This window comes from Euwallacea similis, chromosome 19, assembly GCF_039881205.1.
Source record: "Euwallacea similis isolate ESF13 chromosome 19, ESF131.1, whole genome shotgun sequence".
Lineage (NCBI taxonomy): Eukaryota > Metazoa > Arthropoda > Insecta > Coleoptera > Curculionidae > Euwallacea > Euwallacea similis.
In genome coordinates this window covers 2,268,927-2,282,857 of record NC_089627.1, presented here as the reverse complement: position 1 = coordinate 2,282,857, position 13,931 = coordinate 2,268,927, and the positions used below count along the sequence as shown (strand labels likewise).

The window sequence follows — 13,931 nt, the reverse complement described above, 5'->3', positions numbered from 1 at the left end:
GTCAAAATTCTTCCTTATTGCCGAGAAATTAGAGCCCGAGTTACATTAACAGGAAGATCATATTTCATATAAAATGGAAATGTTTTTTACTCAATTATCGGCCATAATTTCCGTTCTGTCTGGACTGCTACATGTAGGGGAGCTCATTCGAAAGAGAAATGTTGGACTTTCTCGTGCTGTTCATGCGAACGCGATCCGATGAGGGGACCGAAGCACTGGCGTAGGAATTGGTTCGTCGGGACACATTTAAATCATCTATTATTCGCGTCAACATCGGGATGCTACAAAAACCTATTGCCGGGCATTGAAATCGATTAGAGTCAAATTATGAGAAACTCCCAAAGCTTTTCGCGAGGCACCATAAAAGACGTTTCCTCGATTATCTTCTCGTACTGGAAGTGATTCCACGGGTCGCAGCATAATGTGGTGAAAATTGAACATCAGCGAATTGCGGAAATATCGGAACTTTGAATATGAGACTACACGGTGACTTTCTCGTGTGAAATACCGCAATACACCTAACTCCATAAAAGTGATTGGAGTTTTCCCTGGCGATAATCTGTGAATCGCATTTCCTTTAAAATCCTTAGAAATTGCTTTAAATTTGAGTCAAAGTAAAAAAGTTGGAAATTTTGAGGTTCTTTCGAAGAAATTTCGAGAAATTGGAAGCTCCACTTTCAGGCACCCAAGGGCCAGAATTCCAGAAATACTTGAGTGTTTACTGTCCTCGTAAATTGCCTATCTGTCATTAGAATCATTGACGAAAATGAGACCCATAAGAGAAAATTTCCAAAATTGGGAGTTGTCTGCTGCGTGCCTGAGGTTGTGCCGTGTTTTGACGAGAAATTCCAAAGTGTGCAGTGTCAAAGAAAAGGCAAAACATTCGTCTTCAATGTTTCGCAAGCAGGTCTCTGTTCTCTGCCGAAAGTTCGGTATGTCCGTGTAGGATTTGAAAGAGAACTAGGTCCAATCAAAACTCGGAGTATGCCATGTTCCTTTGTAAAACCTTCAAAACATGCAACTCTACATGTTGATTTACCGAGAACGAATTTCAGAAATGGAAAATAGTTGGCGGGTGTATATAAGTTGGAGCCTCAGTTAGAGTTTTCAGTGGAATTCCGGTAAGTTTTGAGCGATATTCCTAAATGTAACAAATAAAATTAACACAAATATACCCAAATGTTAGATAAAGACATGAAGACCAAAAGGCGCACTGATTGTGGTTTGCGAAGAAATTAACGACAGAACAGAAGCACGCACGTTTCGCAGTCACAGAGCGTTTGCTACCTGAACAGCAAGCAAAAAAGCGTTAATTTTCATTTTTATTGCATTAACACGCATTTTACTTAATACACGTGCATGCAATGTCTTTACCTTTCCTTCTTTGCACCCGGACACATCCAAAGCCTTATGCCTACCAAGAAGGACTCGACAATGTATCGGGGGCCTAGTGGTAGTACATCATTGCAAACTAAACTCTCTAAACTGTAGGTTTACTGCAGACTAAAAAAAGATAAGTCCACGCTAGGAGTGAACAACAGGGGTGGGCGCGAATTAGACCCCCTCCGACTAAATGACTAAAAAAATAGCAGAATGATTAAAATTGACGAAGAAGGCTGTATGAATAAAATTACAAGGACATTTGAGATTCCTTCAGAGAAGAAAATTTATTAGACTTTTTTTAAAGACACTTGGTATTGAAATCCGCTTTGCGCCTTCCCTTTGGCCAGCAGTTTAGCTTTCCTGAAGATTCGCCAAAGTTATCATTATTTCCCCAAGTGTCATTTTGGGTAGCAAAACCTCCAGGCGAGCTACTCAAAAACCATAACCCTCTCCAAAATGACATCACAAGACAAGCGAATTTCGATTCGCGAGTCCGAAGTGAGAAACGCGAATTGGAGGAATGAAGGGGCGAAACAAAACGTGGAGGGATGTGAGAGGGGGAAAGCAGGAACGCGAACCTGCCACGTATCGATTCGAAGGAATGCCCCCGGGGCCCAAGTGTGTTCCCGTCGACCTCGACGAGAAACGGTCCTGCTGCCAGAAATACGTAGATAACGTCAGAGAATCATGACTTAAAACGAATGACTCACGTTTAGGCCGATTTAGGTGACCTTATCTCTAGGTTAGTTCGGACGGATCTTTACATTTCCACTAATGAAAGGGAAATTTTTTTGTGGCGCACTAAGCGCAGAACCGCTTCTAGAGCTTTTCCAGCGGGTCAACTTTTAATGGACAAGAATGTGTTGTACAACCTTCACTTTCACAAATAAGTCCTGCCTATTCAGGTGCACGTTCATTCTCTGCACAAGGCAACGCTATCTTAGATTGAGGTGATTAAATAGAATGATAATAAATAATTTGCAAGTGGAACTTATTAATTAATCGGGCGAGCTTAAGTTGTTAATATGAACAATTGACGTATTGACGGTTTACCGTGACTTGCAACTGACCGCTTGGGTGCAAAAACGGGAAAGTTTCAGATGCGATTTGCTGCACTTGATAAAATAACGGGAATCGGGCGAAAAACGACGTTAAGTAGGTTAACAGTGCTTGAGCAAAAACGATCAGAATCCCACAATAAAGCTAATTAAATTACGTATGGAAACGGCATAAAGGGAAACGAGGCCGGTTTATCTCGCGCAAAAAAATTGGAATTGAAGTAGGCAAAGTGGAAAGAAAAACACGAAATGCATATATAGGACGATTCATCACGGGACACGTTGAAATATTTTATTGTGCAGCGCTCGTTTCCCGTTTTATATGCGTTTGTGTTTCGTGCCTGTCCCCGACACCTGTTAACTACAACGATTAATTTAACTTTAAAATTGTTAGATAATATTTGCACGACCCCGTTTCGATTTTGGAATTTGAATTTTATAGTCGTATGTATGTTTTAATTGCATATTTTTAATGCGACCACTCTATACGTGATTTCGAATATAACTATGTTGAGGTTTCAAGCTGTAATGGTCACGATTTCGATAATAGCTGTGCTTAGATTTGATGAGGGGTTTAAAGGTTAACCGCTCTGCATCAGCAAACTGGATCTGGATCAGTTCTGCGTTTCCTCTGAAGCTCGATACATCGCGCTTCCGTTAAATCTTACTAATCATCCTTGGACAGCATTTACCTACAGAACTGTTCGTGTGACAAGTCTGGAAGTGCCTACGGATCCCTTCGGACGCAAGGACGCATCTCTGATAAGGCGCACTCAGCCGAAGCAATGCTAGATGGTTCCTACTCAGGACGATGGTGCGGGTGAGGCATAAAGACGCAGCAATCTTAAGATACCCTTGACCAGCAACTTGGTAAATTTCCCAGTCTGTCGTGAGGGCTGCGATAGGTAATCTTAGCAAGTTTCGCTGTTACTGCAGTTCGATATAGAATGGCCACTTTAGGATCTAGAGAAACTGGATATACCTTCGGTATCAAGTGGCCTTGTGGAACGAGAGTACGCTAAAGCAGAAATGGCAAATGTGCAGCTTACGTCCTCCCTAAACCGCCCTGCCTTACCGCCACAACAGAACTAAGTTCAAGTAGAGTTCAACTTCATTCGGGAACGCGCTGTCGAGCCATTAAAATCCATACTGGACATTAAAAATTGCTGTCCTTATTTGAGTCCCGCGTGATCCAGGTCTTTCACTTATCCATAAGTTGAATTGATGAGAATAAATTCAGGCTAATCATTCTGCCAGCATGTTCCCGGGACATGAACGAATTAGATCGTATATTAAAAACGCTTTTATACTGTGTGGTTTAAATTGGGCCTAGATCTGTGGACATCTCGAAAACTATGGGAGATAGAAAATGGTTAAACAAGGAGAGTTGAAAGGAATTTAATGGCCACAGCGATGTCTTTGTGAAAACGATTCGGTTGTGAGATATTTTCTAGAAACCAAAGCCTTCCGGTTTTGAAAAAATGATGTAATTTACCGAGGAAAAAAGATTTTTCGAATCTCGAAGAACTTTGTTACGGTAACTTTCTGCGAGCTATTCCCTTGCTACGGATAGTGAGTGCTCAATACCCATGTATGTATAACCGTTGGGACATCCACCACATTTCTGAAAAACTTTTCATCAGCCTCACAGAGGAAAATGCTCTCGTGAATTTATATAAATCATGTATTTGACATGCTTTAAATTGGTTAAACAACGTATTTAATTAAATCAACTATTTTGCCGTTGTTTTGCATAAATTATGTTGGTTGCTTTAATTTTACGACTTAATGGTCTCTTCTTTATTTGGGTCACATATTTCGATAATTCAGTTCAAATACACCATTTCGTCAATAATTGCTGGAACTTAATTACATGACTTTACTCAAATATTTTCACTTTAGAAATTAACTTATATGGTTTAGTTGACTGCATATTTGAGTTAACTTAATTAATACGGTCTCTTAATAACTAAACCATTGATTTTGTCGGAAATATGCGATTGGCGACATTCAAGAGACGTTAATACAGAACAACGAGCTTTCTTTTTGGCCTCGACAAACAAGAATAGTCGCGAAGGGACGTGAGGGACAGTTTAACCCGGTTATGCAAATGTTTTGCTGATCTTTTACATTCTTCCAAACCTTAATTGCCAACACTTTCAGCTTTTTTACTTAAACATATACAGAATGCCATTAATATAAATTATTAATGATCAATTCCAAATGAATAGACACCTATTAAGGCCGCGCCTGTAGCACTGGCGACCTTATTTTGCATCTGCGCCTAACAGCATCTATTGACAATCAATTAAGCACCGCTCACTTGCATCAGTGTAAAACCCTGTTCCAGATTTGAATAAAGAAACTCTATTATGCAGTAAAATCCTAATTGTTGCATTCTTTATGCCGTGGACAATGCATCTGCATCGCGGACTTGCCCTTGACTAAACTGGACTTAATTTTACAGAAATAGTAAAATTTTATTGACTATCGACATTGCTAACCGTTCACCGCAGTGGAGATGGTTATCGAGGTGGCAATTTACTGTTATGACTACTCTTTATATCGATATATTTAATATGAGGGTGATTTGCAAGATATATCAATAAATATCTAGGAGAGCCTGTCTCGATCTTGAGATACATTGCAGACATATTTATGTCTCGGCCTGTAAGTTATTTTACTTTTATTACGACAGGTATTAGAAAATGCGCGTTGCATAAATAATTAAATTAACCTCCACAATTTTTCCAGCTTAATACCAGTTCCTCAATAGTACAACCCACAATTTAGTGTCCACAAAAAGAACGGTAAGATAGATGATGCAATTAGTCCTGTTTAATTAGCTAATTAATTACGACCGTAAAAGGCGTTAGAGGTATTCCAGGAGTGCATAAAATTTTATGTTAGTGCCTATTCGAAATGCATTTATGGGTCCAGTTGATTTTTCAAATGAGATTCTACACTTCCTCGAAACATTCTTTCTGCCCTCAGATGTCACTGGGACTGGCTACAAATATACAAACAGTTAACCTAATGGGGAGGCTCCCCCTGTCCCGGTCGTGCCAGACGGCTATCCATTGCCCCATATATCTTGGGTTTAGCTCCAGTCTTTTATGGGCTACTAAATCTAACACACTGCTAGACTTCGGACAGATAACGTCCACTGGTTTAATTACGTCCAAACAGTAAGTTAATTAACAGGTTTTAGAGGATGCCGTTTAAAATTGCAGCTGACGTCATTAAATTTAAGGACAAAGGGGGTAGATTCAAGATGCCTAATGTGCATCTTGCTTGAGACAATTTTCCCATCAATCCATCAGAAAAAATAATCATCTCGGAGGGTGCCCATTTATGCATGGCCGACGGCCTAATGCTCTTTTAATTGGATCATTATCTTTTTATGCTCAACAGTTGACATGTACGGGGTCCTCTACGCTACCTGTCCAAGTGGATGTGCAGCTTCACTGAATCAGCAGCGTTTGAGCTTCGTTAGTGTTACTTCTCACAAAAGACGGTCCGAATAATTAAGAAGTTAGACTTTGGAGTTATCTGACCACCCGATCGCCATAGTATATTCGGGTTCCACCTCGTAATGGCATTACTTCTTATAATTTTGTCGTTATTTTTTTCTTTTAGTTCGGTTCACTTTGATAATAAGTGGGCCAAATAAAGGGTTTTGTCTTTTTCGATATGGACCGTGATTTTTTTGCCTTATAGGAGCAGAAGCTGTCTGTCGGGTAGGGTAACTTACTTGAGGTTGTAGGAAAAACCTTTTTAGATTTTTAGTATGTAGAAATATTTTCTTTAGTGGAGCCTAAGGGTACCGAATGAAACTTGTGCAAAAAGAACTTACATGTTACCATTTGGTACCACCTTCAATTGACTCGATCGCTTCGGTGGTATTCCAAAAAAACTGAAGAAAGCTTACCTGAAAAAAAAGGAAAATGTTAATAATATTCGGCTACACTCAGACATTATTTTGGGACATATCGATATCAGTATTGTACACTTATATAAGTGCACTTTTCATATGACAATCAAGAGATGATAATACTGTTTATTTCCAGGTTACAATATCCAATTAAGGAGGCTACAGTGTTCTTGCAGTCTTTGCTCAGATATTAAGCATCTTTCCATCATGTATTTAAACATTATCGGACAAACGAAATCTAGGAGACATCTTACTTAGTTCTGTCCTCCTAGAAAAATTACTGTTCCCTCCATTTTAAAGTTCACCTTGCAAAAAGTCATCCACAAATTTTATTTAAAATTTCTCAGAATTTTTTCCTCGTGCCTCCTTTATAGTCCAATCAAACAAACGATCTTGTACCAAATTTTCGGGGTGTCAAAAAAATTAATAAACCGACACAAAAATTCACGCTCCCTTGATCAATGACCGGCGAAGCTCGACTGCACAATTAACCTATGCGTGGTACCCAACCACCCGTAAAAGTAGTTAAAGGTTTTGTTGCACCATTGCGGCCTCTGAATGTCAACTAAACCGCATCACATAGATGACGAAAAGATATATAATATCCCTCTGAGATTAGTTTAACGCTTATTAGTCCCATGAACGTTCTTTCACGAAAATGTACAAGACGATTGTCACGCGTTGTGCGGTGCTCTGGTGTCTCTATTCTTCGGTACTTCCACTGGAGAAAATGTCTATGACAATGAGGAGAGCGGAAATTAGTGATCAGAAGATGAGCGGGTCTGGATACTCCTATAACGCAGAGGACGGGAGCAGTGACAAGCCTCAAGAGTTCTCATTCGAGCTTGTGGGGGTTGGTGACAAGGATGCTTTTGAAATCCTCAGGGATATGGGATATGATTCAGTCACAGAAGCTTCAGTAAAGTAAGTACCCAGAGGCTGTAAAGTAGTCAGGTTAAAGTGGCAAATTTTCAGCCAACCAACTTTTGCTCCACTAGCAACATTCAGTGACGTTACATTCCCACCTTTGGCCCCCTTTCCTTTGCCTTATGGGAACATTCCTGCAATTCCTGCTTCTACTGCCAAAGCCCCCATCAGTAAACTTGGAACATTTAGCGTGAACAACAATCAGCAGACTCCTGCTGCGCAGGATGTAAAACCATCAAATAGCCGTCCCAGCTCATCTAGGCCTCAGTAAGTCAATTTTGCTGCATTATTAAAACACTTCATACAAGTAATTTCAGAAATTACCCGATATACCCCTATGCCCCAGGTTATGATCATCCCAAGAAACAAGATGAGAACAGCTTCATAAAAACAGCAGGAAAAATTTACAACGATTTTCTCAAATGGAAGTTCGGGGACAAGTTAAACAAGAGCTACAACGCGATCGATGAATATAACAAGGGGGTAAAAGGCAAATTCAACAATCAATATGCCAAAGGCTACTATGATAACACAGGAGGCAACAAGAACTCCTTCTACGACAAGGGAACACAATTCAATGGAGATATCGCAGGAGGTGCCATAGTTCTGGGAGGTGCTCTTGGTGAGAAAGAATTTCACGACAAGGGCTCTAAGACCACAGGGTACCACAAAATGTATCACAAAGATGACTACAATAAACAGCACAAGTTCTACGACAAGGCGGATAGAAAGGGTCACTTCGTGAAATACGGGGACTTTCAAGCTTCGAAGGATCAAGCAGCTGGACAGTGGGTGGATGGTGTGCTCCATGCTGAAGGGAACGGTGAAAACAAATATGAGATCAAGGACCAAAGCGACAAAGGAAAGTTTGAGGACACGTCCAAGGGCTTCAATAGAGAGGATGGGCAGGAAGGATTCTATCAGGATTACGCAGGGTATCAGAGAAAGGCCGGAAGAGATAAAGGAAATACAAACGACTTTAATAATAGAAATTCCTAGGATGAGGAAGGGACGATTTAGTTGTTGTTCTTGTTGTAGTTTTTAATGAGTAAATGAAGCAAAAAGAGAAGTGTAGATGAGTATTAGTTTTTCTTTTACAATTTAATTATCCTAAAATTAACATGTGGAATTTGAAAAAGCGCATTAAGAAATCTGAAACTTGCTCCTTCAAGGATTCATTCGATGCTGGATGCAGCACAATCTTAATGCTTTATTATGAAAGACAATAATCCAGGCTTCAGCAAGAAAGAAAAAGTCGAATACTGTTGACAGAGTTAATGATATTACACAATCATGTTTTATGAAGGATCTAAATTCTGAGGAATGGAAGGAGAGTTTCAAAGTATTATGTGAATATTTATGAGCCAACTTTCAACTGCTCTCCATAGGGATTCATGGTTAAAATCGGATTAACTGAGTATGGGATATTGAACTGAATGATTTAACAACCTCTCCATTGGAAATGTCTGGATGTGGCAGGTTGCCAGAAACATTTGTTAAGATCCAGGAATAAGCAGGAATGATGTAGATGAACAATTCTGGCTGAGTTATGATTTAGTCTGATTTGCTTAGCATGTGAAAAATTTTTAAAATGGAAAGGGAGTTTGAAACCAAACTAATTGGTTTGGGAATGTCTCCTTCGGACTATTGAAAATTCCTTCCGAGATGCTCTTGGGTCTGATGCTATCCAGAATTATCTGCTGTCATCTATCGCATCGCGATCCAAGGTTCCGAAAGAGTTTCTCGAACAAGAAACACGAATAAGTGTACTTGAATGGAATGTCTAGGAATTCTTGATTTGGAAGGTCTCTATCGAAGACACCTTCAGATCTAGCAGATATCCTCAGTTCTGCCGAACAATAAGCAGGAAATAATTGACTAGAAGAACAATTATTATCTTCGACCTCAATCTTAAAAGCAGAATATGGGGCTTACTCATCCTCTTTGTCATCAATCACTATAGCGAAAAGGGAATAATCAGATAAACCGAAGGTTACTCCAGTTAAAATCGAAATGGCGAATGAGGCTTGCAGGGATTTAAGTTCTAATGTAAGATTTATTGATTGAGAGATATGCCAATTAAGAATAAATTTATCATTAGTCCGGTTCTGCGGCAAACGGCTTTAAATTCCGACCGTCTGAAGTCATATAGGCCGCACTGACACCCGAACTTAAACTTATTAATGCACAGGCTAGTGACATATCGATCTGTCGATATAGGCTTTGGTCGTGACTGGCGACATGACAAATGTATGTAAATACTGTGTAAGTATGGAAATAGAAAATTCAAATTTAGTGACGGGAAGAGTGGGTTTGACGCGCACTAGAATGAGAGAGATGCGATGACCTCAATAGGATCAAGATGAGAAGTTTCTTGAGCGAGGAATTTGTTTGCGTTTCTACTGAAGCAGCCAGCGAGTTTATGATTATGAAGACACTTTGTGTCCTTTGAGCCGCTTAATACTCTAAAAAAACAACGCGAATAAGGAAACGGTATACCGTAATAGGCAATTGCTTTTATTGCTCAGTGCCCAGGAATGCAAGCAATTAAGGTTTTGGTAAGTGAAAAACAAACACTCAGTCAGATCAATGTTTCAGTACCGAGTTCAGTCCTCACGAAACACATAATTGGTGCCGTACATAAAAAGTAATGTTATTAACGGAACCGTAATTAAAATCTCGCAATCAATGCGGGGTCTCATAATGAATGTATGTGAACTGCTCGGCGTCCACTGCACACCGGGATGCCTTCCCCAGAAGAGTCGAAGAGTCGATTTCCGTAAAACTTTTTGGTCGCCACAATGGAATATGAAATTTGCCTTAAACTGTATGTAAGAGCTCATTGGAATAATCAAAATCCGATCCCCTCGGCGAGTATCTTAACAGCTTTCCTAGTGGATCCGTTAACTGAAAGCGTACTGAATAGGGAAACTTTAGAACTAACTTCCCCGAAACATAATAAACCGAAATCTTGAGAACCGCTCGAGAGGACTGAGGTGTGAAATTCTGGTTAACAATCTGTCGCCGCGACAGCTAAATAACTTTAACGGCGCCGCTGATTATATGAGTGTGTTAAAACTTATCCAGACTTGGATACCGAGCCAGGGAAAAATGGGAAAACTTGTATTAGAGCGTGTATATGCATGCATACGCTTGGAAATTGAGCCTGCCAGGTATGGCGTTATTATGTGAAAGTTGGAGGAAAGTTGGGAAGTTGTCGCGGATACCTGCAGCCCGGAGCTGGTAATAATTTATTAACGAACTGACAATTATTAAAGGTGTAGAAGGTTTTTAAAATTCACAACGTTCAACATTGTTATATTTTCCGGGATTACAGTAAGTTTACTGTTGCCAACTGGTCAGGTGTAGCCCAAATGAGAAGGTCGTCTTTGATTTTTCCCTACGAGTCCTCTGGATCTTGAAGTTGTATTTAATAAAGGAGACTGCGAGAACGTGTCAAAGAAGAAAATAATTTTAGCTGTTATTTATTATTTAAAACTATGCACCCACTCTCTGTTTTGATAAACAACATGCAAACAGCACATCTAAACGGCAGAAGATCAGCAAGTCTCTTTACGGCTATTAATAAAGCACTTGACAGCGTCTGACACAGTGGTCTACTTTAAATTGTACAAAGTTGAAACGCCAACATACCTACTTTATATTGTCAAAAACCTCCTGGAAACCGGAAAACTAGAAGTAGGAATTGTTGGCACTCTGTCTTTCCCTTTTTCCCCTGGACAAGGGCTCCCTCAGGGATTGCCGCTTTCACCTTTCTTTGCCCCAACAGACCTCGTATCTTTTACGGTTCCCGAGATCCTCAAGGTTGCGGTTCAGAAACGCACACCCTATATACAGGGTTATTCACGCTATACGGCGCGGAATATTGTGGCTAAAGTACGAGGCTTTCAAAAAGTTTCACTTTTGGGCTATATGGGGATCTATTATGGCTACTTTTTAAAATTATTTTCATATTATACAGGGTGTCCCCAAAGCCCTAAAAGTATCAAAGTTGTGTTTTTTTTAAAGGAACCCTCTGTATATTATTGCATGCTTGGATTTTCTGATCAAAATAAGTGTCTGTTTTAATAAGGTTTACTATACCTAAAACTTAAGGTTTTTTAAATAATTTGAATTTTATCAAAATTTGACCTAATTTTCATGTTTCAAACACTTAAGAAGTATTTAAGTTATGCATGTATAATTTACAATGTAGTGTAACAATAGATCATATTTTATATCCCAATCATGATAAACTTGCCATTTTATACAGGATGTGCAAAAATTAGAACTAATCAAATAAGAACTTTAAGTGGCTATAACTTGATTAATTTAAATACAACGCTATATTTTTTAACTTACCAGGATATGTAATTTTTAATTACCTATCGAGTGGTATTAGGGTGTTCATAACTAAGTTTTCGCGTTTTTACAGAATACGCTAAATAATTGTTCTTTGCGTCATTTGGTGTTTTTTAGTTCAAAGTTCTAAATCACATATCAACTATAACATAAAACAGAAACAAAATATTTATAATAGATGTTCGAAATGTCTACCGTCCATTTCTAGGCACTTACAAATTCTTTTTTTAAAATCACTACTAACTCTGGAAAGCATTTGCGGAGTAACAGTTTCAAACGCGCCTCTTATACGTGTTTTCATATCTTGTGAAATTGTCGGAGGCGTATTGTAGACAATTCCTTTTATGTATCCGCACAAAAAGAAATCTAGTGGAGTTAAATCCGGGGATCTGGGGGGCCAATTTTGAAATCCATTTTTTCCAATCCACCTTTTTTTAAAGTTGGTATTTAAAAATTGCTGAACCTCGTGATGATAATGAGGCGGAGCTCCATCCAATTGAAGCCACATGGTGGTTCTAATAGTTAAAGGGATTTTTTCTAATAATACTGGAAGTTGGTGTAAAAGGAAATTTAGAAACATCACACCATTTAAAGGTCCTTCAAAAAAATACGGTCTAATTAAATATGGGCCCAGTATTCCACCCCACACATTAACGGACCACCTATTCTGATTTCTCATGACTCTGTATTCATGAGGATTCGAATCAGAATAGTAATGAAAGTTGTGTCTACTTACAAGACCATTGTTATGGAAAGTTCATTCGTCACTAAATAGAACTTCATCGAAAAAATGTTCATTTTCTGCCACTTTACCTAACATCCACATGCAAAATTCAATTCGGTTGTCAAAATCATATCCATAAAGTTCTTGGCAAAGCTGGATTTTATAAGGATAAAAACTATGTTTTTTAAGAATTCTTGAAACACTTGCTTGACTAATGTTCGTAACTTCGGATATCAAATTTTGACTAATATTGGGATTTTCGATAACTGAACCAACTACCATATAAACATTTTCGTTATCTTCAGTGACAGATTTCCATATAATGGGTTTCTTGTAACTGACACTTCCTGTCTCTTGAAACTGGTGCAATAATCTTTCAAAAACGGCTGGCTTAGGACGTTTTCTTTCGGGAAACCTTTGAGCATAAACTCAAGAAGCCAATAAACAATTCTTATGACATTCTCCAAGAATAAAAATCATGTCAATACGCTCTTCTTTTGGATAAATCTTCATTTTGACTATGTAACACCACAACAATATTTTAAATAACAAATGATCTAAGCGTCTAAAATTACGAAAAATAATACCATTCTAGCAAAAACGAAAAACAAACTTCGCAGACTAAACTGACAGATTAAATAAATTATCTGACATTTTGAAATTATACATTGAAATTTTGAACTAAATAACACCAAATGGCGCAAAGAACAATTATTTAGCTTATTCTGTAAAAACACGTAGACTTAGCTATGAACACCCTAATACCATTCGATAGGTAATTAAAAATTACATATCCTGGTAAGTTAAAAAATATAGCGTTGTATTTAAATTAATCAAGTTATAGCCACTAAAAGTTCTTATTTGATTAGTTTTAATTTTTGCACATCCTGTATAAGATGGCAAGTTTATCATGATTGGGATATAAAATATGATCTATTGTTACACTACACTGTAAATTACACTTGCATAACTTAAATACTTCTTAAGTGTTTGAAACATGAAAATTAGGTCAAATTTTGATAAAATTCAAATTATTTAAAAAACCTTAAGTTTTAGGTATAGTAAATCTTATTAAAACGGACACTTATTTTGATCAGAGAATCGAAAAATGCAATAATATACAGAGGGTTCCATTAAAAAAAACACAACTTTGATACTTTTAGGGCTTTTGGGACAACCTGTATAATATGAAAATAATTTTAAAAAGTAGCCACAATAGATCCCCATATAGCCCAAAATTGAAACTTTTTGAAAGCCTCGTACGTTAGCCACAATATTCCGCGCCGTATAGCGTGAATAACCCTGTATACAGGGTGAAACTTAGGTAGGGATTTTCCTTTTAACACGACATAGACCTTAAAAAACTAAGCACAATCTTCATGTAAAATTTCTTCGATATCTTAAAAACAACCGAAATACGCGGGTATGAAAGTTTTAATAAATAACAAAACCTTTAATTATTATTCACTTCGGGACTGACTCCAAAAGGTGTTGTCACAAATCATTTACACAAATTGTCACTCGCCTTATCCACGACTCAGTA

General features: G+C 38.2%; 2 protein-coding genes across 9 annotated transcripts in view; one reads left to right on the top strand and one right to left on the bottom strand.

The window, feature by feature from the left end:
- The window catches only part of Eph (Eph receptor tyrosine kinase), a 137,920-nt gene that overhangs the window by 66,567 nt on the left and 57,422 nt on the right, over positions 1 to 13,931 (bottom strand). The window lies entirely within an intron of this gene.
- LOC136415119 (uncharacterized) lies at positions 6,789 to 8,371 on the top strand. Its single transcript, XM_066399542.1, has 3 exons — positions 6,789 to 7,299; positions 7,351 to 7,569; positions 7,620 to 8,371. The coding sequence occupies exons 1-3, from the start codon at positions 7,034 to 7,036 to the stop codon at positions 8,299 to 8,301; spliced, it is 1,167 nt and encodes a 388-aa protein (XP_066255639.1). The 5' UTR covers positions 6,789 to 7,033; the 3' UTR covers positions 8,302 to 8,371.